The sequence below is a fragment of the Leptidea sinapis genome, chromosome 23, assembly GCF_905404315.1.
Source record: "Leptidea sinapis chromosome 23, ilLepSina1.1, whole genome shotgun sequence".
NCBI lineage: Eukaryota > Metazoa > Arthropoda > Insecta > Lepidoptera > Pieridae > Leptidea > Leptidea sinapis.
In genome coordinates, this window is record NC_066287.1 from 6,863,933 (window position 1) to 6,887,414 (window position 23,482).

At 34.8% G+C, this 23,482-nt stretch overlaps 2 protein-coding genes across 2 annotated transcripts in view; one reads left to right on the plus strand and one right to left on the minus strand.

Annotated features, from left to right (window-relative positions):
* The first annotated feature begins 1,797 nt into the window (after nt 1–1,797).
* Nucleotides 1,798–18,665, plus strand: LOC126971168 (succinate--CoA ligase [ADP-forming] subunit beta, mitochondrial). The gene is made up of 10 exons (XM_050817335.1): nt 1,798–1,965; nt 2,346–2,543; nt 3,152–3,222; nt 3,293–3,455; nt 4,266–4,406; nt 5,889–6,015; nt 6,122–6,265; nt 7,393–7,520; nt 12,641–12,793; nt 16,215–18,665. The coding sequence occupies exons 1-10, from the start codon at nt 1,900–1,902 to the stop codon at nt 16,392–16,394; spliced, it is 1,371 nt and encodes a 456-aa protein (XP_050673292.1). The 5' UTR covers nt 1,798–1,899; the 3' UTR covers nt 16,395–18,665.
* A 2,116-nt stretch (nt 18,666–20,781) lies between these two features.
* LOC126971153 (AP-3 complex subunit delta) overlaps nt 20,782–23,482 on the minus strand; it is a 28,431-nt gene continuing 25,730 nt past the window's right edge. Inside the window, exon 19 of the mRNA XM_050817304.1 lies at nt 20,782–21,147. Coding sequence (XP_050673261.1) covers nt 21,077–21,147 — 71 coding nt within the window. The 3' untranslated portion in view covers nt 20,782–21,076. The remainder of the gene's footprint in view (nt 21,148–23,482) is intronic.

Consider the following 23,482-nt stretch of genomic DNA (forward strand, 5'->3'; position numbering starts at 1 on the left):
TAAAGACGCCAGACATTTGACTGTTGACAACAAAGACGCGAGTGGCGAAGAGGAGACGCTTACTTTTTAGCCGCGAGTGTCATAGGCTTTAACTTGCATTATATAAATGATAACTAATAAGTCACGTAGATAAACTTACTTCTGTTAATATTCACGAGTGCAAAGGCAATAAACAAAAGTAAAGATCGAGTCGGTGGTTTAATTTATAAGCTCCCCGACACGACAAGTAGTCCAGCATTATTCATTAACAAATGAGACTTATCGTCTAAGGGCCGTTTTCAATAACCTATTTATCCTTAGTTTAACTTACTAAAGGTAGACAAATCTATCCTTTTACGCTTACTTACATTTCAATAACCTATCGACATATAGCATTGGACTTAACTATGGATAGATGAGATCTTGTCACTAAACGGTGACAGCAACGTTTCCGTAACTAGCGATACGTTATTGAAAACGGTCGTAAGTACGTATCATACCGTTTAAAAGATGTGATCAAAATAAGCTAATAATATACAGCCACATTTTGGACCAAGATGTTTTATGTGGTCTTAAAATATATCAATGTAAGCTTAAAAAAAATTAGTAGTATACTTACTGTAAGAAATCATTATAATAAGCTTGTTCTGCAATTATGGTCAATTATAAATAAGGGATTTATTTGTAATTGAAGTACTGAGAAAATTTCTGTCAGCAAACGTAAATATTTCTTTAGATTCGGTTTATTTGTTCTGTTGCACCATTTTGATACTGTTTATATACATATATAAAGGACAATCGGTTTCTTAAGACGAATCTAACGATAACTAAAATATCTAAATCCACCTAGCCGTTTGAAAGATACTAGGTAATGAAAAAATAACAAACATCCAGGCGAGATGCGTGCTATAAAAACTCTCTACTAAGAACCTGATTTATCAATCAAGAACTAAATAAAGAAATAAGTTACTAATTATGACTTTTGATTTTTTGTATACTTATCTACACTGTGTATTTACATCTTATTAAAAAAAGGATTGTGTGGTTTTATGAAACCAAGGTAAAAGTGAAACTTTTTTCACATTACAGTCATTTAACTAAAAAATTTTGGAATAATATTCCAGTAAGGGTATAAAAATTGCTTTAGCAATCTTAATTTTATAATTGGAAAATTGGAATGATATTGGGAAATAATAAAAGTGGACTAAGTCTCCAATACTAATATAATAATACACTACACGGTCAGGTGCTGCGAACTACAGGCGCCGCCCGACCGTCACGCGACATGCAACACACAGGCAAAAAAGTTTGAGACGATGTAATAAATTTTCACTTTAATAATATAATCTACTATTTTTTCTGGGATATCTCTTAAAAACGAGGACTTCATGGAACGTCTGGTAGTGCACGGGAAAGTTGAGGGCAAAAAATCTCGTAGGCGCTCTCGCGCTCAAACACGATGGAAAGACCTCATAAAATCTGTAAAACACTCCAGCATAAATGAAAATGCCCAAGATACATGGCATCACATCACGAGAGAAGCGGTGGTGCAAGGTGCACTTGTCAAGAGTGAAGGACTAATAAGAATAATCCAAGGATAAACGCAGTGTATGTGATAGTAAATATCAATAATAGTATATATAAATAGTCCTAAAAATATACGGTACACGAATAGCACACATTGACAAAACAAAATTGGTCACGCATTATCGGGCTTCCACTTGGTCTTACGATAGTAATTCGTAGTATATTCTAGTCTATAGGCCTGTACCTAAGACCCTGGCCGTGGGTGGCAGATAAAATAAATTGACACAAGAACTGGATGTCAATGATGACAGTCATCCAAATTGGAGTTAATTCAGACAGATTGTTACTTTGTGAATAATAGATTTTTACGAATTATAAACGTATTTAAGGAAAATGGCGACTTTACTTCCTCGTTCTTTAAATTTTGCTGAAGCCCTTTTAATTAAAAATGCAACTAAGGTGAGTTATAGCGAATCTTGTAGCTGATCTAAGGATCTTTTAATATCCCAGCTCAAATTCTGTATCTTCAGATAAATTTTCTTTATTTTGATTTTTATGTGAAAGAACAATTTGTTTTGAACCTTTAAAGATTTTATTCTAGAAACTACGTAATTACACGTAATTTTCAATAGCAAAAGTGCATGCAATGTTGTCGTTGATTTTATGTTTATGTAATATTTACATCTACGACCTTGTCATCTAATTTTCATTGGATTCCTTACGTCATAGCATAAACATATATTTTCCAAGTCCAACGAAATTAATTATAGTTTATATATTAGTATGGTTATTTCAGACCCTATACCTGAATTTCTGTTAATTATAAAATCCATTTCTAGTTGTTGGCAGGCTCCACAGCATACAGTTTACCAAATAAACAACAAATTCGAAATTTGAATGTACACGAGTATGTAAGCTACACCTTATTAAGAGATCATGGCATTCCTGTACCAAAATTTAATATTGCTAAAACAAAGGATGAGGCAGTGAAGTACGCCCAAGAACTTAATTCTAAAGATATTGTCCTTAAGGCACAGGTGAGTTAATTCTTTATGATATTAATAATATCTTTGGGAAATCTTCAAAATGTTTTAGGAAATTATATAGTGATTCATGATTGGCTGTATTTCCTTCCACCATCCCTTCTGTGATTAAATAAACTTAATTACAAAACAAAAGTTATGGATGATGAGAGATTGAAACCTGCTTCTCTGCAGATTATGACCTTAATGCTGTTATGTGCCAATCCTCCTTAACCCGCGAGGTGCCAATCAGATGTCTGACGTCTGCTATCAAAACTACCTTTGAGTGCCAAACCAGATGTTGTACATCTGTTTGGCACACAATGGTAGCAGATATTTTTTCCTTAAATATACACAGAGTAAGACAAGCTACACAATATACCACAAGAAAGGTAATTTAACAGACTATAAAAGTAAGAATATTAAATTTATAACTTTATCTGTGTAAATACGACAAGTTTGGTACTCTTTTATGATTGAAAGTGACCTAAGAGGGTAAAAGAGGGTGGCTAAAAGCCGATGTATCAAATTTAACCTCTTTCTCAGTTTTACAGTTTCTAACTTTATTCTTATCACTAGATGTCAGTAGTACTGCTTAAGACCATGGTAGTTTTTTATTTTAGGTTCTGGCTGGTGGCAGAGGAAAAGGTTCATTTAAAAATGGACTTAAAGGGGGTGTCAGAATGGTTGATAAGTAAGTGAACTCTTTATTTATCATAGCTGATTATTTAACCACATATTTTAAATGTTATTTACTTTGGTAGCCCTGAATTGGCCGGAGAGATAGTTGATAAAATGTTAAAGCAGTATTTGGTAACCAAACAGACAGGAGCAGCGGGACGTATATGTAATATGGTAATGGTTACAGAGAGGAAGTTTCCTAGACGGGAATACTATGTAGCTATCATGATGGAAAGGAGTTTTAATGTGAGTTGAAGATAATTGTCTATTATTTTTAGTACTTTTATGCAGAAGTGAAATACTTATTAGAGATGTGCCGGTAATTACATTAGCCGCCTAGCCAATTAGTTGGTTGTAAAGATGCCGACTAGACGGACAAACCATATAGATATGTTTTTTAACAAGTATAATTTAATTTTGGAAACTGATTACCAAAGAAAAGCGTAACACAAAACATTTTGAAATGTTTAGACTTTAAAATAAAAACATAATAAAACAAATAAGATTTTTATTTATTGTAATTCCCCCTACATAAATTTTATTTACAAATACATACAAGTATAGAAGCCCGAGAGTTGGTGTTTTTTGCCAAATAATCACGGAGTACCAATAGTTGCCAGATAGTCGGTTTTACCGACTAGTTGGCACATCTCTAATAATTTGTAAAATAATATTGAAATTCCTGGTTATTATGTGATTTCATATTGTATGTATTATGCATGGGGAGAGAATTTATTTTTAATAGCAGATATCTGCTCACACTACTGAAAAATCACTCCACTAGCTTGTCACAGTCACAAGATCTATAAGAATCACTTGCTGAGCTATTACTATTGGTAATTTTCCATTACAGTGCTCTAAATTGCTTGTCACACTTATAAAGTTGCTGGTAGCATCATACCAAAACTACACTTGCTTCTACCGGCTTACTATCTCTTTTTATTATTGCTCATCTCCAGTGGTGTGACAAGAACCTTATAAATTCTTAAAAATTATGCTGAAATATTTATATATTATATATATATTTTTGGGACTTGAATATCTTAATGTTTATAGGGTCCAGTAATTATTGCTTCATCACAAGGTGGTGTGAATATTGAGGATGTTGCAGCCGAAAATCCTGAAGCCATAACATATGAGCCGATTGATATCAAGACAGGAATTACTGACGAACAAGTAGCCAGAGTTATTGAAAAGGTAGATTACTTTATTTTAAGGCCTGCAATGTTCCTTTGATTTTGAGACATAGGTTCTGATAACTATATGTTATCTTAATGTTTATTAGGGTACCTCAAAAGAAAGAAAACATATCACTTACAGGATCTCTTTGTTATCCATCTGTATGTTTGTCAAAACCCTTAATCTTGGCTTATATCCGTAGTCCAGAATTTATTGACGTACGCTTTGACAGTTCCGATGTGAAACAATTTTATTATAACAATAGGGGGCATTTTTAACGAAATAATTCTTCTATAAAGCAGTATTTTTTTTATTATCTACAGAACAACATCTGTCGGGTCAGCTAATTAAACAACTATAAAAAACAGAGTCTTTATGCAAGGAACAGTGGAAAAAAAATTGAATTGAGTTAACTGTGTCATGTGAGATATCATAATCAGAATATTTTTTTTTTTTTTTAATATTACATTTTATAAAAAAAGATAGCTTAAGTAGGTAATCGGGGAGCCACAATACATCCACTCCCGCTCAACACCTTAGGGAGGAGGGGATGGCTGAAAAACAGTGCTGCATGGAAACATAAATCTATGATTCCATGTCAGGTGAAGCTGAGCCTTTTCCTTTTGCCTTTTGTTTCATCGCATATCCTAATTGTTTATTTTATATTTGTAATGATTTGTATGGCAATAAAGAATTTATTATTATAAAGGGCTTCATGAAAATAAACCTTTTCCATTCTTTTATAATTATAGGTACCTAATAATGTGTACGGAAGTCTGGGTGGGCAGGTCCGGTTTTTTAAATATCATATCCAATCAAAATTCAGAGTGTTTTGTGTGCTTGGAGATCAACAAAATACAATGTCAAAATGTCTAAAAATCTTATTAATGTTCTTCATGTTATTGTTTATCATTATTTTCATTATTAGAGCTATATTTAGCTACAATTAAATTAATATAAATTATTCTCAGTATTTATGAATGTTGCGGGAATCGAACCCGCGACCTCTTAGTTTAGTTGTAATAAGTGCTCGGACGAAAAAGACCGACATCTCAAGTTAATTTCCTAATATGGAATTATTTCGGTTGAGCAGGTTAACAATTACTGTAAAGTGTCATTCGAACTTTTGGCTCAGCTTACCAGTGGGAGGCTCCTTTGCACAGGATTCCGGCTAGATTATGGGTACTACAACGGCGCCTATTTATGCCGTGAGCCAATAATGTGTAAACATTATTGTGTTTCGGTCTGAAGGACGCCGTAGCCAGTGAAATCTTATGTCTCAAGGTGACGAGCGCAATTGTATTTCCGCTCAGAATTTTTGTGTTTTTCAATAATCCTGAGCGGCACTGCATTGTGATGGGCAGGGCGTATCAATTACCATCAACTGAACGCCCTGCTCGTCTCGTCCCTTATTTTTTATAAAAAAAGCTGGAAAGAGAAAACGGACTTAACGAAATTTAATTTGTACAATTAATGTTTAAAATAACATTCAAATTGTAGATTGGTCTCCATGAACACGCATCAGAGGCGTCAGGAATGATAAAGAAAATGTATGACTTGTTTTTGAAGAAGGACGCGCTATTGATTGAAGTTAATCCTTACGCAGAAGATGCTCTTACTGGAAACTGTGAGTTTAAAAAAACATCTACAACTTAGGACTCATTTTTGAATGGCCACTTATATATATTTCTTCATTAATTAATTGTTGTTTATACATTTTTGAATGTTTTTAGTTTTCTGCCTGGATGCCAAGTTTAGATTTGATGACAATGCTCAGTTCAGGCAAAAGGAATTGTTCGAACTGCGCGACTTCACTCAAGAAGATCCAAAGGAAATTGAAGCCGCTAAATTTGACCTGAACTACATTGCTCTCGATGGTAAATCTGTTGTACAGTATAAGCTATTTCTTCGAGGGGTATATATTCCGAAAATATGTCGCGAATTATATGGTATTACGTTCTTAGGTGACAAAATAACAAACAACTATATAAAAAAAAATCATTTTCATTGTAATAATTCACATATTGAATCTTTGGAAATGGTTTAAAGATTTTTTTAAATATTTTCTTGCTTGGCAGTTTTTAAAAGCTCCTTCAATTGGTTGTATTAAGGTCTATTTTATTTTTTTATTCGTCCATTTGACGACGCGTTTGCTTGTTGTTGAGTTTGATACCTATTGGAATGCTCTTTATACACACTGCGAATACAGAAATCTTTAGCCGTGAATATAGAAATTGGGTAGCAGAGGAAGACAGACAAAGAGGTGGGAAGATGATTTTAAGAAAGCCTAGACCTAGAATGGTTACATATAGCAAAAGATAGAGACAATTGGATAGTCTTAGAGGAGGATTTTGTTGAAAGACAAGCGGTTGCAAAGGGAGAGCAACCGAATACCAACGATAGCACCTAGCAGGGGCGTGCATTGGTTTTCTAGGAAGGTAGGCACAGTGGATCTAACTAATCGTAGTTGATCTTTGGAATAAGCAAAGGTATTTAGCATCTAGCATAAGGAAAAATTTTATGAGTGGGTGTTCAATAGAAGTTTGGTAATAAAATAACGGAACCAAATTAACTTTAACACTAGTGCTATATTTATTTAGGTTCATAACGAGGTAAGCACTGCCTAATTGCCTATATCATATGCACGCCCCTGGCACCTAGTTAGTTTAAGTTAATGATATTTTGTCTGTCACCTCTATTAAACTTTTAATATATTTTGTTTATTAAGTTAAAAATAACAGCAATAAAGTTTTATTTTATTTATTATAGGATTTGGGTCGCATTTTTTTAAAACGCCAATAGTGAAAACGCGATTGATGGATGCTCGGATAAGGGGCGTTTTACTGTATATATTGTGCTTTGCATTTCTAAAACTGTATGCTGTGTAAAACAATGATTAGTTTTGACAATAATTTAGCAGAAGGAAATTTAAAAAGTGAGCTAGATCCGAAGTTATCATAACAGTGGAAGCAGTGTGTAAATCCCTAAATGTGCCACTGTACAGGAAATATTGGGTGCATGGTGAACGGAGCAGGCTTGGCTATGGCTACAATGGACATCATCAAGCTATACGGTGGAGATCCAGCCAACTTCCTCGATGTTGGTGGTGGTGCAACCTCTCAGGCTGTCTCGGTAACTAACTTTGAACATATTGGCTTGGTTTATTAAAGATTTTTAGATTGTTTATTTTGATGTCATTATTAAAACATTCATTTTTTACTACATTGGAAAATATGGTAATTTCTGTATCATACATACATATAACTCATGCCTAGTCATGCACAGTTAAGCAGATGTTATGAATCTATGTGTCCACTGTCCTGATATACTTCCCTGGCCTTTCTTTCTCACAATCTATCCTATTAGTGGCTCACTTGAATCACCAGTTTACCAGTGGGAAGCTCCTTTGCACAGGATGCCGGTTAGATTATGGGTACCACAACGGCGCCTATTTCTGCCGTGAAGCAGTAATGTGTAAGCATTACTGTGTTTCGGTCTGAAGGGCGCCGTAGCTAGTGAAATTACTGGGCAAATGAGACTTAACATCTTATGTCTCAAAGTAAAGAGCGCAATTGTAGCAGAGTTTTTGGGTTTTTCAACAATCCTGAGCGATACTGCATTGCAATGGGCAGGGCGTATCAATTACCATCAGTCGAACGTCCTCCTCGCTTCGTCCCTTATATTTATAAATAAAATCACCGACATCTACTCTAGTTCTAGAATATTCATCAGTTTTACACGCAAATATGAGAAAAGAAAATAAAAAACGTTTGTTTAATTAAATAATACTTTTGGCGCGTTAGGGAAAACATATTAGAGTGAATTTTTAATATGCGCGCGCACACCGTCACGCAAATTCGACACCCTGACGTTAGCTGGTCAACTAGACCATTATTATCATGCTTCAGCTAACACAAGCCTCATGTAACTTATATATATACTGAACTACTCCCAAGAGATTTAAGTAATTTCAATATAACATGTATATACAAGTTTTAAAATAAATTAAGAATTTCTTCAATTACATGTTATATAACTATATTATGCGGTATAATAATATTTTCATTGGTTTTATTTAATATATTTTTAAAGGATATTTGTTTTATTACGCCAAAGAAGAATAACTTCTTGCGTGCGTACATATTTTTTTTTTTAGTTTATTGGCCAATACAGAACAGATACATAGGTACATTTTTATAAAATACTAGCTGACCCAGCAAACGTTGTATTGCCGATATTAAAATCGCGATACAAAAGTAACTGTTGATCGTAGATGGGTGAAAATTTGAAGTTGTATGTATTTTTTAATGCTGACTCATTATCAAACAAATTTAAAAAAAATGTCAAAAAAAAACAAATAAAAAAATTTCGTGTAGACCTTAACATTTAGGGGGATCAAAAAACGATGTTGTCCGATTCTCAGACCTACCGAATATGCACTCAAAATTTCATGAGAATCGGTCAAGCCGTTTCGGAGGAGTTCGGTCCCGCCCACCGTGACACGAGAATTTTATATATAAGAAGTACCACGAAAACCTGACGGGTTTATCTGGGTACTTAGAGCCATTCAATTTATTTTTAATTTACAAGTTTCAATTCTACTTTTTTTTCAAATAGATACTATTCTTTTTTCAGGAAGTATCTTTTAAAGCGAGTTTTGATTTTCGTGGTATTTATGTACATACAATTAAGCACACACTTCTATTACCCGATAGTAGATTCGACTGTGGGATTTTTTTTAAATTAAAATAAGGGACGAGACGAGTATGAAGTTCAGCTGATGGTAATTGATACTATTGCCCTACCCATTACAATGTTACGTCAAAATTACGTTCGTCACCTTGAAACATAAGATGTTTAGTCTCATTTGCCCAGTAATTTCACTAGCTACGGCGCCCTTCAGACCGAAACACCGTAATGTTTACAGGCGCCGTTGTGGTACCCAACATCTAGCCGGATTCCTGTGCAAAGGAGCCTCCCACTGGTAGTGATAATTTGAAAGCATGATAGTTTTATTGGAGTGGATGGTACGAAAGTTTACTCATTTAGTAATTGTAGTTGATTTCTTATCTGTTACCTCGAACGTTAACCTCTGAGACAAGAATAAATTGCAAGAAGTATGCGACAGCATCAATCTTAATTGGAGTTTGAACTGTCGATATGATAGCGAGCCGAGAAACATTTCTAGTTTATCGCTTTCGCAATGCGATACGTTTCACACTACACTGTATACGTTTCACACTACACAATCACCTATTTCTGGCGTGAAGCAGTAATGTGTAAGCATTATTGTGTTTCGGTCTGAAGGGCGCCGTAGCTGGTTAAATTACTGGGCATATGAGACCTACCATGTGACGAGCGCAGTTGTAGTGCCGCTCAGAATTTTTGCGTTTTTCAAGAATCCTCGCCAGAAAAAGATAAATCCATGTACGGTACAGGATTCTGGCATATTAGGATTAAATATTTTTGAACAATCACTCTAGAAGCTATAATTTCATTATGTAATTAAATATATTGATACCATTAATTAATAATATAGTAATTCATTAGTTGGTTTACTTGCCAAGTGTTAATTTACTTGACAGACAATATAGCGCTTCTGACTGCATATTCGCTAACTATTAAAAATCTGTATAGGACACACTGTCACCAGCAACAATTGCTGTCCATTCTATAATTGTATTTCCAGTTTGAACCGATATTAAGAGTATGTTCCGATATGCACTGCGACCACTGTACAGTGTGACGTCAATTTAGTATACTGTGAAGCCGTTCCTTTATAGCCAGTTATATTGGTTACTATTTAAAACGGAACGCAACCCGTATACTGTCAGCCGCATTTTTTGACGCAGCATTCAAATGAGTGTATTAAAGTTATCTAGTTCATAAAAAAAAACTGTTGTTGTTGGAGTTCTGTCAAAATAAAAATATTTGGGATTAAACTGTAGGTATTGTTTATAAAACGTTAGGCACTCGAGTGGTTTTGACTGATCAAAGTACTGCGAGTACCTTACCTCGAAAACGCCAGTGCTCACAGTAGAATATGGCGGCGATTTATGATGTCATATATTTCCCTAGGGTACTGCGGCAGTATACTGGCAGTTCATAACGGAACGAATTTTTCTACAGTGATAGCACTGTGCAGTGCTCGGAGTGCATATCGGAACATACCCAAAGACTTCTGCAAAAAGCGTTGTCGTTCAATTATTGATCAAAGAGGATGCAAATACTACGTAATAACCAAGCTGTCCAAGTAAAAATTGAAATTTAGTTTAGTATGAAACGTGCAGTCATTTGATATAAGTTTGAAATGATAGTCATTACAGTTTTTTAATAAAACATTTTAAGTTGATTCGAATAAAGGCTTACATTTGAAAACATTCCAAATAATTCTAGAAATCACTAGATCTTTCTAGAATTTTCTAGAACAATCCAAATCATTTTAGATTAATGATAATCACACATTTTTAGATATCAATTGTATCAACCCCTGTATCTTCTACACTCTTATAGGTATCAAGTTGTAACCACCATAGTGCACGATGGGAGCGTTTTCCCTATTGCGACATACATACATTGCGTTTGCGACGTGCAGTTTTAGCTGCAAAGTGAGATATAGGGACACACACCTCTATTTTTATATATACAACGTGTTACAAAATACGCCCTAAAAATATAATTAATAATTAAAGCCAAAAATTTTGTCAACCTTCGTAAGCTGTCATGTCAGGGAACCAGATTATTAAACAGAAGAGCTTACGCACCTATTTTACCTAATAATTGTCTACTTTAATAGTTTTTCTAATTTTCATTCATAAATGTTTGCTACCTCAATACAAGGATGCATATACATTATACTCAAGTACTGGCTTCAAAAATGTTAAGTTGTAAAAAATGGTTCTGTGACAGTAGGACAGAGTGTATTTCTTCGATAGGACAGAGTGTATTTCTTCGATTGCCCAACGGTTGCCGAGATGGAACAGCGTGTTGGATCGGTTTTTCGCAACCTTGTATTGAGCAAGGCGGAGTATACTTTGAGCGGTTTCTGTAATTTTGACGTTTATTATGAATTAGTAAGTGTTCGTTTAGGTTGTTTCGTTAGGTTAGGTCTTTTAATTTCTTTTTCGTTCCGCGAATTAGGTAGAAATGTAGGTACAATCTGCGTAGTTTACTCTTTAATTTTACTGAAATAGGGTTTGCACATCAGTGAAAATAATAATAACTTTTTGGGGTATGTTATACAGCGGCGCTACTACGGTTCTTAAATATTGTGAATGGACTTGTTATAAGAACCCATTTAACGTCCTTTCGGCTTTACGGGTAGTTTTGTAACAACCTGTATATAGATATAATTAATTATACTTATAACAATTTGCGTTATCTGTAACTCACAAAATTTTATGAAGATTCTTATTATAAGTTAGATAAATGTTTAAATTAAATAACACAACAAACGGTAATCACTGGGTGGCTCTGCACAGGTTTAATAGTGAGCCATTCAGAGGAATTAATACTAAAGGTGCCTCTTTGTTTTACATATGATATTACATTATACATGTTATTCATGTTATTATATGTTATACAAGTTATTACATATTAAGCATCAGGAAGCAATGTTGATAATTATAATTAATAATGGATAAATGTAATGAAATAGAGGTTAAACTAGCAATGTTTGCGTATTCCGGCAAGCATCCTATTATCGAATCCATTCTATAACCGTGCCCGTTATTTGGGCCAAACGCCAAAACAATGAGGTAAATTGTCACAATAACGTACAACATAGGAATTATGGATAATTTTGCCTTTTTATCTTATAATTAAGTATTACCACTTTATCTACACCCATGCTGTAAATCCTCTATTAACGATTCTAAAACAGTTAGCTTAAAACACCCAATGTCCTTATAACATCTATATTACATCATCCAGACGAGTGTTGTAATGAAATTCAGTACAACATTACAACACTTGTTTGGATGATGTAATGGTTACAAGGACTGGCTTTTTTTTAATGTTAGCAATAAGCTAACTGTTTCAGATCTTTTATAGAGGATTCATATTGTGAGTGTCGATAAAGTCTTGTATGCAACTGTTGATAATTAAGTATTAAAATACTTACGTGATTGGGTAATAACCCAACCTAACCCACATTCTTGTTTTAATACCCCTTATTATTAATATTATACGACAGTTGCATAAATAACTATAATATTTTTGTAGCAATTTCTTAAATCTGTGCGTGTTTCCAGGAAGCGTTCAGGATTATCTTATCTGATCCGAAAGTGACGGCTATCCTCGTTAACATCTTCGGCGGCATCATGCGGTGTGACGTCATTGCTGAGGGTATCATCAACGCGGCGAAGAATCTTAACATTCAAATTCCTGTGATTGTTCGTCTTCAGGTAAAGAATAAGAATAATTTATTTAAATTGTCATTAAGTAATAGTGTAGTGCATAAAATAATTCTAAGTAATCGTAGAATGTATGTAATCAGCTCAATGTATGTATTATTACCACGTATGTAATAACATAATATAACTCCTGCGAGTGTCAGTGATGGGCAGACGCCATCGTCAACTTAACTGGTTGTCAAATAAGGTACCTAATTCAGCACATCAGATATTTCATTTGAAGACCCCAGCCATCACTAGAATAGTAAGTTTGAATATTTTACAAGCTTAGATTTTATTACTGTTGCTAGACAACCGATGAAACAGGCCAGGTATAAACCTGTGGAATGTGGCTGTCTGTTGAAACTATTTGCGCATGAAGGGATTGAAAAAATAAAATAAAAGAGTGTTGTTATGAAATTCAGTACAACATTACAACACTCGTTTGGATGATGTAATGGTTATTAGGACATTATGTGTTTTAATGTTGGCAATAAGCAAACTGTTTCAGAACCTTTAATAAATGTAATAATAGATTAGTGTGCGTGACAAGCTACGTCTTACACTCGCGTTAGTGATAGAGGTTAACTGTCAACCGTAATTTTTTTCGACGTTTTTACAGTTGTCACAGTCTATCTCGACGTATAAATGATCTATGCTTATATGTATGACTACATTGTTAACGCTAGTTAAACTTATGTATGACATTTGAATATAGTTGACACCTTAATGGAGATGACATGCGGATGGAGCATCCGATTACAGGTGCGGTGGAAAGGTTTGAAATGGTTAAGTGATAGAAACAACATTCAGATATATATTTCAAAGACGATTAGTAATTAGTGACTAGAAAATAGACATATAATATATTATATGAAGCATTTTAATATCAAGTTTAGAAAAAAAAGCGCGTACACCTTCCTTAAAGACCGGCATCGCTCTTGTGATTCCTCTGGTGTTGCAGGAGAATGTGGGCGGCGGTGATCACTTAACACCAGGCGACCCGTACGCTCGTTTGTCCTCCTATTCCATAAAAAAAAAACTTGTTAATATAATTTGCCTAGATGCCGCGAGGTATTCTGTGTTTTTCACTTTCATTTACATTTCCCGCGTTGGCTGAATGGGTGTGTACTGTGTACCTTTGCCATTCCTTGAAGTACAAAAAAAACCACTGACTAGATACAGGTACTATATATTAAACAATACATTTCTCGCTCATTTAAGCGGCAACTCGAAAACTAGTGGTATTTATTTGTTTAATAAATGAAATTACCAAATCGTAGAAAAAATATTGTATGCGACACGTTTTTTTTATGCGAGACTCGTGGCGTCTTAAACCCACGACCGTCGCGTTTTATGACACTTCGTATACAACTGTTGCATTAAATACTATAATATATGAATGCATGAATATAGTTATTTATGCAACTGTTGTGTAATAAGGGGTATTAAAACACGAATGTGGGTAATAGTATCACATGAGTGTTTGAATACCTAATCATCAATAGTTGCATACAAGACTTTATCTACTTTATCTAAGATTCTGACACAGAACATTATAAGAGCCAGTCCTAGTAGTAACCTAATATCATCCATTACTGATTTTATACAAATAAACTAAGTACCTATTAATGAAATAATTATTTATTTTTGTACAAATTTACATCTTGTATAGTGCAATTATTAAAATTCACTTGAATATTATGTTCTTTTGCAGCGTTCAGAATATCTGGCGGTGTGCTGTCAAAACTTGAATCGCTAATTTTTTATAAACAAAACAATAAAAATATCGAAGAAAAATGGCGGGGCTTCGAATAACCTACTATTTTTTACGGCGCGCGACGTTCTGGTAGTGTGGAACGCGCGTAAAATAAAATGTTCCTTTTTTTAAATTCATACAGATACCACGCATGGAGCAATAAGAATGTGGCTGAAAAAAAAAGAGTGTTGTTATGAAATTCAGTACAACATTACAACACTCGTTTGGATGATTATTAGGACATTAGGTGTTTTAATGTTGGCAATAAGCTAACTGTTTCAGAACTTTTAATAGAGGATTTAAAGCATGGGTGTAGATAAATATACTTACGAAATTGTACATATAGTTAGTTACATATAAAGCTGAAGTGGTTTGCGTGTATGAAGTTGCTAATTGCGCTATCACCACTGTGTGTTTAAAATATGCTTATATGTAAATTGGATGGTTTAAATGAAAAGTTATTTGTTCAATTTATTTACGTTACCTTGGTGAATATGTCACATCGCCTGAATGATTCGTTTAAAATGCAATTTTTTAAACATAATTCCAAGACCAATGTGTTTAACACGAATATGAATGTTTCATATAAACTGGGGGAATTTTCATTTCCAAATATATAGAGAATATCATTTAGAGTCTGTATAGCAAGCATTGGGTATATGGGTATGGGTTCAGTGGGAGATTTTTTGCACAGAAGCAGTTCCGTACAAGAATTATTGTTTCGATTTGAAGAGCGACGTACTGGGCTAATGAGACTTTTGGATTTGAACAATTTGGATGCCGCTCAGAATTTTTTAAATCCTGGCTGCTTGAATATTGAAGTGAATAATTTAATAGCTATTAAATTAATAAATTTTATTTAACGATAATATGTTATAAAAGTCCCCTGTAAATGTAAGCATGACGGAAAGGTCATTTAACATCGGGTTAGATAAATAATAATAATAATAATACTCTGACCGAATAATATAATTAATTTTACATGTGTTTTGTTTTAGTCCTTTAAAAATATATAATAATAAATATATTTAGATAAAATATATTAAACAAGTTTATTACTTTTTTTCGTATTGCTCGGGTCCGCTGAGTTTCTTGCGCCACATTTCTCAGTTATGGTGGCATATATTTTTGAGTAGATGGTTTGACTTTAGAATTTTGACGTTCAATAAGTGATTTAAAATCCTATTTTCAACAAAAATGACTGAATGATTGATGCTGTATATTATTTATAAAATCATTGACGATATAATGTTATATTTAAAACTTATATGCGGTTTGCGTAAATTGTTCAACGACCTACAACTCGAGCTGCCTTAGAGCCGTTCTTACCTATAGCACGTTTTTAATACGGATATTTACATACTGACATAGATTTTTTGGGATTTCCAACATTGTGTTTGGATTCGATGGTTCGGCATTACGCAAGTGCCATAATCGTGTGTTGATCTTAATCTTGACCCAACCCACGATCGTGGACACTTGAGATATCTATATATAATATTGTGTAACAAAGAACCGTAAAATTCAATTTTAAACAATATGTTAATTTTAAAATGATATCCCTCTCTTCTGGGATTAATTAATTTGTAACCATATGCCACTCAAACCCGAGAACTCACGGGTTCGAGTCCCGCATCATTCATAAATTTTGATCAAAATCATCTTTGATCGCAGGGAACAAAAGTGAACGAAGCTCGCAAGTTGATAGCGGATTCTGGTCTGCGTATCGTGCCTCGTGATGACCTGGACGAGGCTGCGAAGCTGGTGGTGCAGTTGTCGGAGATCGTGGCCCTCGCGAAGAAGGCCGGCGTCGAGGTGAAGTTCGACATCCCGCGATACATGATTGAGAAGTAGACTCCATCTTATCTCATTTACTGTCTGCGTTCATAAGTGATTTTGGTAAACTTGACATGCACATACCTAGTACATTTTTTTTTAATTTATGTATCGAAATGCAATTTACAAAATACGAACAATTAACTATGAACGCTTGTTTAAAATATGTAGTATTATTCCAATTGATAAAAAGGTAAAATTATTAACGTTAATCGAACAATATCGAGATATAAATAAATTTGTAGTACAGAGAGTGCATACCTACTCAACTCGGCTATCTAACAAAAACAAGCTAGTGGTACCTAAAATATGTAATTATTACGGTATGCGTAGCATGCAATGGGTAATACCTACATTAATAAATGAATTAACTACCCATATAGCGTCGCAATTGTCGAATTGTAAAACAAAAAATCAGGTGAAAAACTTATTGCGAAAGTTCTACTTAGCACAATGTCCATAATAAATAGACTTAAGAAATACTGGTAGGGACTTTTAAATTGTCACACACAAAAACATAATATTGATTTGATAATTTGCGAAACACGAGAATTACTGCCGACAAACTGCTGCGCAGTTTGGCAGAATAATATGTATACATCGCTTTGTAATGTTGTATCAGAAATAAATGGTTTAAAAAAAAATACACTTTGTGTACAACTGGAGTAAATTGAATTTTCAAATTTATAACAAACATCAATAATATATTACCTTTAGTTGAAAGAGCTTCTAATAATCACCTGTATAATAATGATTATTTAAAATTCGGTAAATAGATGATACTGCTATCATTTTGCTGATATCTTAACTACACTATTGAAGTTGCAAAGCTAAAGTATTCTATAAAAACAATTGTAAGTCTTGTACTCCCTTCTTGTATAACTCGATTTCTCCGCAGCGGTCAAGTTTATCATCACTTTGTGCACCAGATGGATCCAAAAGGATCGTTTCTCTTCTGATGTCTTTTAAAACTTAAACAGAAATCTTTCTTGTCCAGTATTACCATCTCAATCCAGCAATGGAAATCATGTTTGCTACAAAGTCACACTTATAAATGCAGACTTCATATATGTTAGATGTTGATTATGTACTGTCTTGTGTATGTGTATAGTTATTACAACACAAATAGTTTGGTCTGAATATTATTCGTCAGTTACACGATATTTTATCTGTTTTTTCTCCGTCTAAGGCTCGTCCGCAGCGCGATACGATTTTTATCGCATTATGAGTTTATCTTTCAAATATTTCAATAAAAACAAATCAGATTGGACGGTATCTGTTGTGATTACTATAACAACGTATAATTCGAATCGATGTAGATATAAGTTGATTGTATTGTTTATGTATAACTAGTGCGTTAAAGAAATATTCAAAATGGCGGCGCGTATAGTTATACCCTCTCACTCGCACATTATTGAGCCACAAATAAGTGCGAGTGAGAGAGTTCTAAGCTCCGCCATTTTAATTTTTTCGTAAACGAAACCGGTTATTGTTTTATCATTGGAGTGTTGTTTGCTCGTTAACAATATTATAGTTACCCAGTCGTAAAGTTTAAATGCTTCGTTAATACTCCAGGTGTGAACCTCATTTAGTTGTTTCATTGTCATCTTGTTAAATTATTGTTCATTGTAGATCTAAGTAATTTATTTATATAAACATTGCGAACTTTATCATTTAATGCTTCAAATTTAGTGTGTATTAACTTGATATTATAAGTAATTTATAATATATCAACAGCTTTTCATCGAAATTATCGCCATTACGTAGTTTCATACTATTTAAAGCTTATAATAACTTAAGATTCAATTATTCTTAATATCTATCTGATTGAGTTCATGTAGTCTAAGAAACAAATATTATTTATGGACCTCTTTGGAGTCATGCTGTTGCACTAATAATTTAAAAAAAAGGTCTTTGTATAACTGTAAACGTCACGTCAGTTAAATTGGAATTGATAGATACTTCCTCTTTGCTGCTTTCACAGGAAGTCATGTGGGCTTAAGATCTTGCCTTTGAACTTTTCTCCTCCCCTAACTAATATTTTATATAAAACCACAAAATCAATTTTAGTTAAATAAGTTTCAATTTGATGTGTAATGGCGCAGTAAACAAGTATTATTCACGTTGTTGTATATTAAATATACATAATATTGTGTAGATGTTCCTTTGTAGATAAGAGTCCATTATTTTAATATTTTGAAGTACAATAAGGTATTTCGTAAGTGATATTTATTTCTCGATTATATAATTTGCCTAATTATTATGAAAAATAAACTTTATATAAGCACATTTGAATGTAGTTTGATTTTACAATACATCTATAATTTGGTTTAGTATTTTAGATTATATATTATCTATTTAATTATGATGTACCTAAATTTGTAGTTACTATAGTACTGTAGACTATAAGTACCTATATATACTATTTATACAGTTTTCTTCTTCAACCTTGATCTACCCAATACTGAGCAAAGGTCTCTTCCATTTAAGACCATTATGTGCGGTCCTGAGTGTTTCGCATTCAGTTCTTCCCAGCCACTCGCATCAAATCGTCCGTACATCTTGCTGGCTGTCTCCCAAGATTCCTGAACCCTTTTCGTGGTCTCCACTCCCACAACTTTTTACCCCACCTTCCATCGGATCTACAACAGATTAAGCCCGCCCACTTCCACTTCCTAGAGGCTATGGTTTTTGCTATGTCAGTTAGTCCCGTTCTCTTGCGGATTTCGGTGTTCCGGACGTGATCACGTAGAGAAATCCCCAACATAGCTCTTTCCATAGCCCTTTGGGAGACTTGTAGTCGGTGGACGAGGTGCCGAGTCAGCGTCCAAGTCTCGGCGGCGTCAAAACGTTTGCCGAAAGCCCCCCATCCCAACTGAATACGTCGCTTTATGTCACTTTCCTGTCCGCTCCTCTCGAGACTTATAACATGACCTACATAGACGTATTCGGGAACACTGTCGATCCGTTGACCGGCATTGCAGCACATCATTTTTTTAGTCTGTTTATTTTTAGACAACAACAAGCGTTAAGAGATGAAAAATACAGCTCCTCCAACATACCCTGTAGGTTCAGTTATGCAGATTTACAAATCAGAAATTTGCAACAATCTTAAGGATTGTTCAGTACTCAGGTTGTATTCGGTTCAGTTTCTCCCGGTCAAATTGTGTTGTGGCAATCAACTACCTACCCATCTTTCGGAGTTAACAGACTTCACCAGACTCGGGGATACCACCCTAAAAAGCCGGCAAAACTCTTGTGATTTCTGTGGTGTTGCAAGAGAGAATGAAACGCATGATCACTTTATACTTTATCAGACGAGAGGGCAGTTCGCCTTTGTAGCGTATAAAAAAATAAGCTTTTTATAGCAGAAACTCATTATACGATTCTTGACCTTTTACATAAAAAAATGATGTCAATGATGATTCAATATCTATGGAAGAGGAATGCCTCGGAATACTGGGTATTGAAATCTTGAGTGATTGCCAATTCCGCGGTCAACTGGAAGGCTAAGCCAAATTGGCTTGGAGAAAACGCGGGGTCACAAGTACAGCAAGGCAATGTTACAAGCCGGACATATTCTATAAGACGCAGAATATAGAATATGTCCGGTTATGTCTGTCTTATGATTTATCGATTATCATTTCCAGTCCAGTATCGGCGCGAATCATTTCACTTTGCCCAATTCCACTTTCGCATCACTTGCCACAGCATCAGATACTTACTTAATTATTTTCACGATCTGGATATCTGACCTTTCTAGTGCGGTTTCAAGGAGCTTTCTTCCACGTATAGCAAAAGTATGGAATGAGCTTACTTGCGCAGTGTTTCCAGGTCGATACGATATAGGTACCTTAAAATGAAGCATTTACAGCAAGTTGGCAAGGCTCCTGTGCTTCCTCTGATGTTGCAAGAAAGTATATGATCACTTACCGTCAGGTACGCTTATATGTCTTCCTCTTCCAAAAAATATGAAGTATTTTGACAAAGTTCCATATACGATGTGGTCTGTTAATGACTTCTTACATATTGGTTGCCGGGTAATGCTGGGTTCTAGGCGGTGAAGTTTATGGATATGTAACATACGAGCTTGGCTTATCCCATCCGATAACCATTAAGTACTTATCTAGTTATTTAACATATTTCGAAGAATTCTTAGTAAAATTGATCTTAAAAATATTCAGATAAATATCAATGTCAAGAAAAGTAGCGGCTGAACTGAAGGTTGAAGAAATTGTGGTGAACGAAAACTTATATTGGAAATTGTGTTTTAAGATTATATTTGGTGGATCTATTATTGTATTTATAATAATTTATATTGATATAATATAATGTCCTACTGTGTTATTGCCTACTTTGCTACAAAACAATATCATATGAAATATGCAAGGTGTGAAATAAAATGTTTCATAAACATGGAGAAATGAGCTTTATTTTATTATTTATATTATGTAAGTGAATCACTTTTAATAAATCTTAATAACTGTACATGATTATACATTTGTTAACCTACAGAATAAAGAAATATTGATTGTTTAGTGGACTTTTAGCTTCGAGTTTAATAATTAAAATAACTCTTATAAAATATGAAACTAGTAATAACAAATTATAAGTAATTGTTCAAACAATAAATTGCACTGACGCAGCGAGTGACATGGATTGCTAGAGATTACACAGAATACGTGGTACGCGCGCGAGCACTATACAACCTCCTTACTGGGCGTGGATATCCCTAATGCTTCTTCGTAGCCGACCTTTGTTTCATGTTTATCTGAAAAAAAAATTGTTAGTGATGTAAAGTAAATTTATAACATATTTATTGATGAGGATATTTCCTCTCGGTTGCTGGATATTTTTACGGGTGTGATTTCGTGAAAAGGGACGGAAATGTGATACAGGAAACCGAGGCAGCGCGCGCTATTTGATTTAACCAATGAGCGCGCGCTTATTGAATTGACTAATAAGCGCGCGCGGTAGCGAAAAGGTGTGTTTATCTACACGTACATACTTTTTTTTTTCAAAATATTCCTTAGTTTGTGTAAAAAAAGGATTACAATATAAAAGATGTAACGCGTTAAATCATAATCCTCCCCTCACCTCCTTCCCTCTCGGAGGTGTCGCCTGCGGTCGTTACGTCAACACCTCCACGTGACTATACTACTGCCATCCGCCAGCAACCCAGAAAGCGGACAGTGCTGAGGACAGAAAGTGGAAGCGGGCACGCCCGCAAGGAACCCGCTTGTAGAACTGTGTCGAAGGGTCAGACCGACAAGGATGGCTTCATTAAGGTGGAGCGGAAGAAGAGGAGGCCTCCTAGTGGCAATGTGGCACAGCACCGATAGGACAGAACCAGCTCCTACGTCCCGTAGTCCCAGCGACGTATATCTACGTCTCCCGCTTTCACCACACCACCAAGGCCTCCGACATTGTTCAGTACTTGGTGGAGAAGACAAGGTTCCGGTTGAGGGTCTCGACGTGAAGCTGTGGCCGAATGGGGTCGTGTTCCGCAAGTATCGCGGACGTCGCCGACCGCCAGAAGTTACCGAACCCGCGCCTCACATCGCCGCGAAAATGTGACGTAGATTTAAGTTTTAAAAATATGTGTGTTAGATTATAAGGTATTTATTTTATGGGCCTTGTAGCCTGAAATAAAATGATTTATTATTATTATAATGGGCTGGGCCAGATGAAATTCCTTCAATTTTTGTGGTTGAATGTGCTGCGCATTTGGCAGTACCCCTCTCATTCCGGGATGCTTTCCGTTATATTGGAAAACAGCCAAGGTGGTCCCCATACATAAGTCATGCCCTCAGGAATTAATTAAAAACTATATACCAATCTCCATTTTGTCCACATTTGCCAAAATTTTAGAATCCTTAATTTGTGCTTTTCTCCAAAATCACTTCGAATTGTTCTTACATGAAGTTCAACATGGCTTTGTACCTTCAAGATCAACAACAACCAATCTCGTAGATTTTTGTGAAACTATAACCGAATTACTGGATGCACAGAAACAGGTCGACGTTGTATATACTGACTTCAGTAAGGCTTTTGATCGAGTGTGTCATAGTATCTTGATCGCCAAATTATCAGCTTATGGTATATCCAACATATTTTTGGAATGGTTTAGATCATATTTGTCTAGTCGCTACTTTTTTGTGGTGGTGAATGGCTTCAATTCCTCTCCTCAACTTATTACATCTGGTGTACCGCAGGGCTCTCATTTAGGGCCCCTACTTTTCAATTTTTTTATTAACGATATCGTCAATTCCATAAAATCATCAAAACCTTATCTCTATGCCGATGACTTGAAAATATTAAAAGAAATTAATTCAATCGAAGACTGTACCAGACTTCAATCAGATCTCGAGAGCATTACTTTATGGTGCCATTATAATGGTATGGTATTAAACTCAGATAAGTGCCACATTATTACTTTTTCACGGAAAAGAAGTAACGTAGCGTACAATTATAGCATTAATGGGACTACTACTCATAAGTTAAATCAAGTTAAAGATCTAGGCATTGTTTTTGATGCTAAGTTAACTTTCGTTCCCCATATAGAGTATGTTACCTCTCGGGCATCTAAAATGTTAGGAATTTTAATTAGAAACATAAAAGTATTTCGTGACAACTTTTTAAAAATTTCACTTTACAGCTCATTGGTACGGAGCATATTGGAATATGGATCGGTAGTTTGGAGACGTCACTATGCGACACACATGTTAAGAATAGAGCGAATTCAAAAAAGATTTATTTGGCATTTAATTTATTCGAACGGACTTTCAAGAAAAAGTCTGTCTACCTATGCTAATAGACTCGTATTTTTCAAAATGACTTCCTTAGAAGACAGGCGAACTCTAATCGATCTTATCTTTGTATTAAAACTTTTAAATGACAAGATTGACTGTCCTCAGCTTCTGAATAAAATTAATTTTCGTGTCCCTAGTTGATATCCCCGGAAGCAAATTGCTCCGCTAGTTCCACCGGTTCGAAGATGTATGTTTGGAGCGAACTCTCCTATTCCTAGGCTGTGCAAGATGATTAACATATATAGCGATTACATCGATATTAATTTCACGACTTCTGTCTATACAGTTCGTAAA

What these genes read in the sequence shown, in the direction of transcription:
- LOC126971168 (XM_050817335.1), top strand. Translation starts at nt 1,900, where the DNA reads ATGGCGACTTTACTTCCTCGTTCTTTAAATTTTGCTGAAGCCCTTTTA. An exon ending in TGATGGAAAGGAGTTTTAAT is followed by an intron (nt 3,456 to 4,265) that starts GTGAGTTGAAGA and finishes TAATGTTTATAG; the next exon opens with GGTCCAGTAATTATTGCTTC. An exon ending in GAACTACATTGCTCTCGATG is followed by an intron (nt 6,266 to 7,392) that starts GTAAATCTGTTG and finishes GCCACTGTACAG; the next exon opens with GAAATATTGGGTGCATGGTG.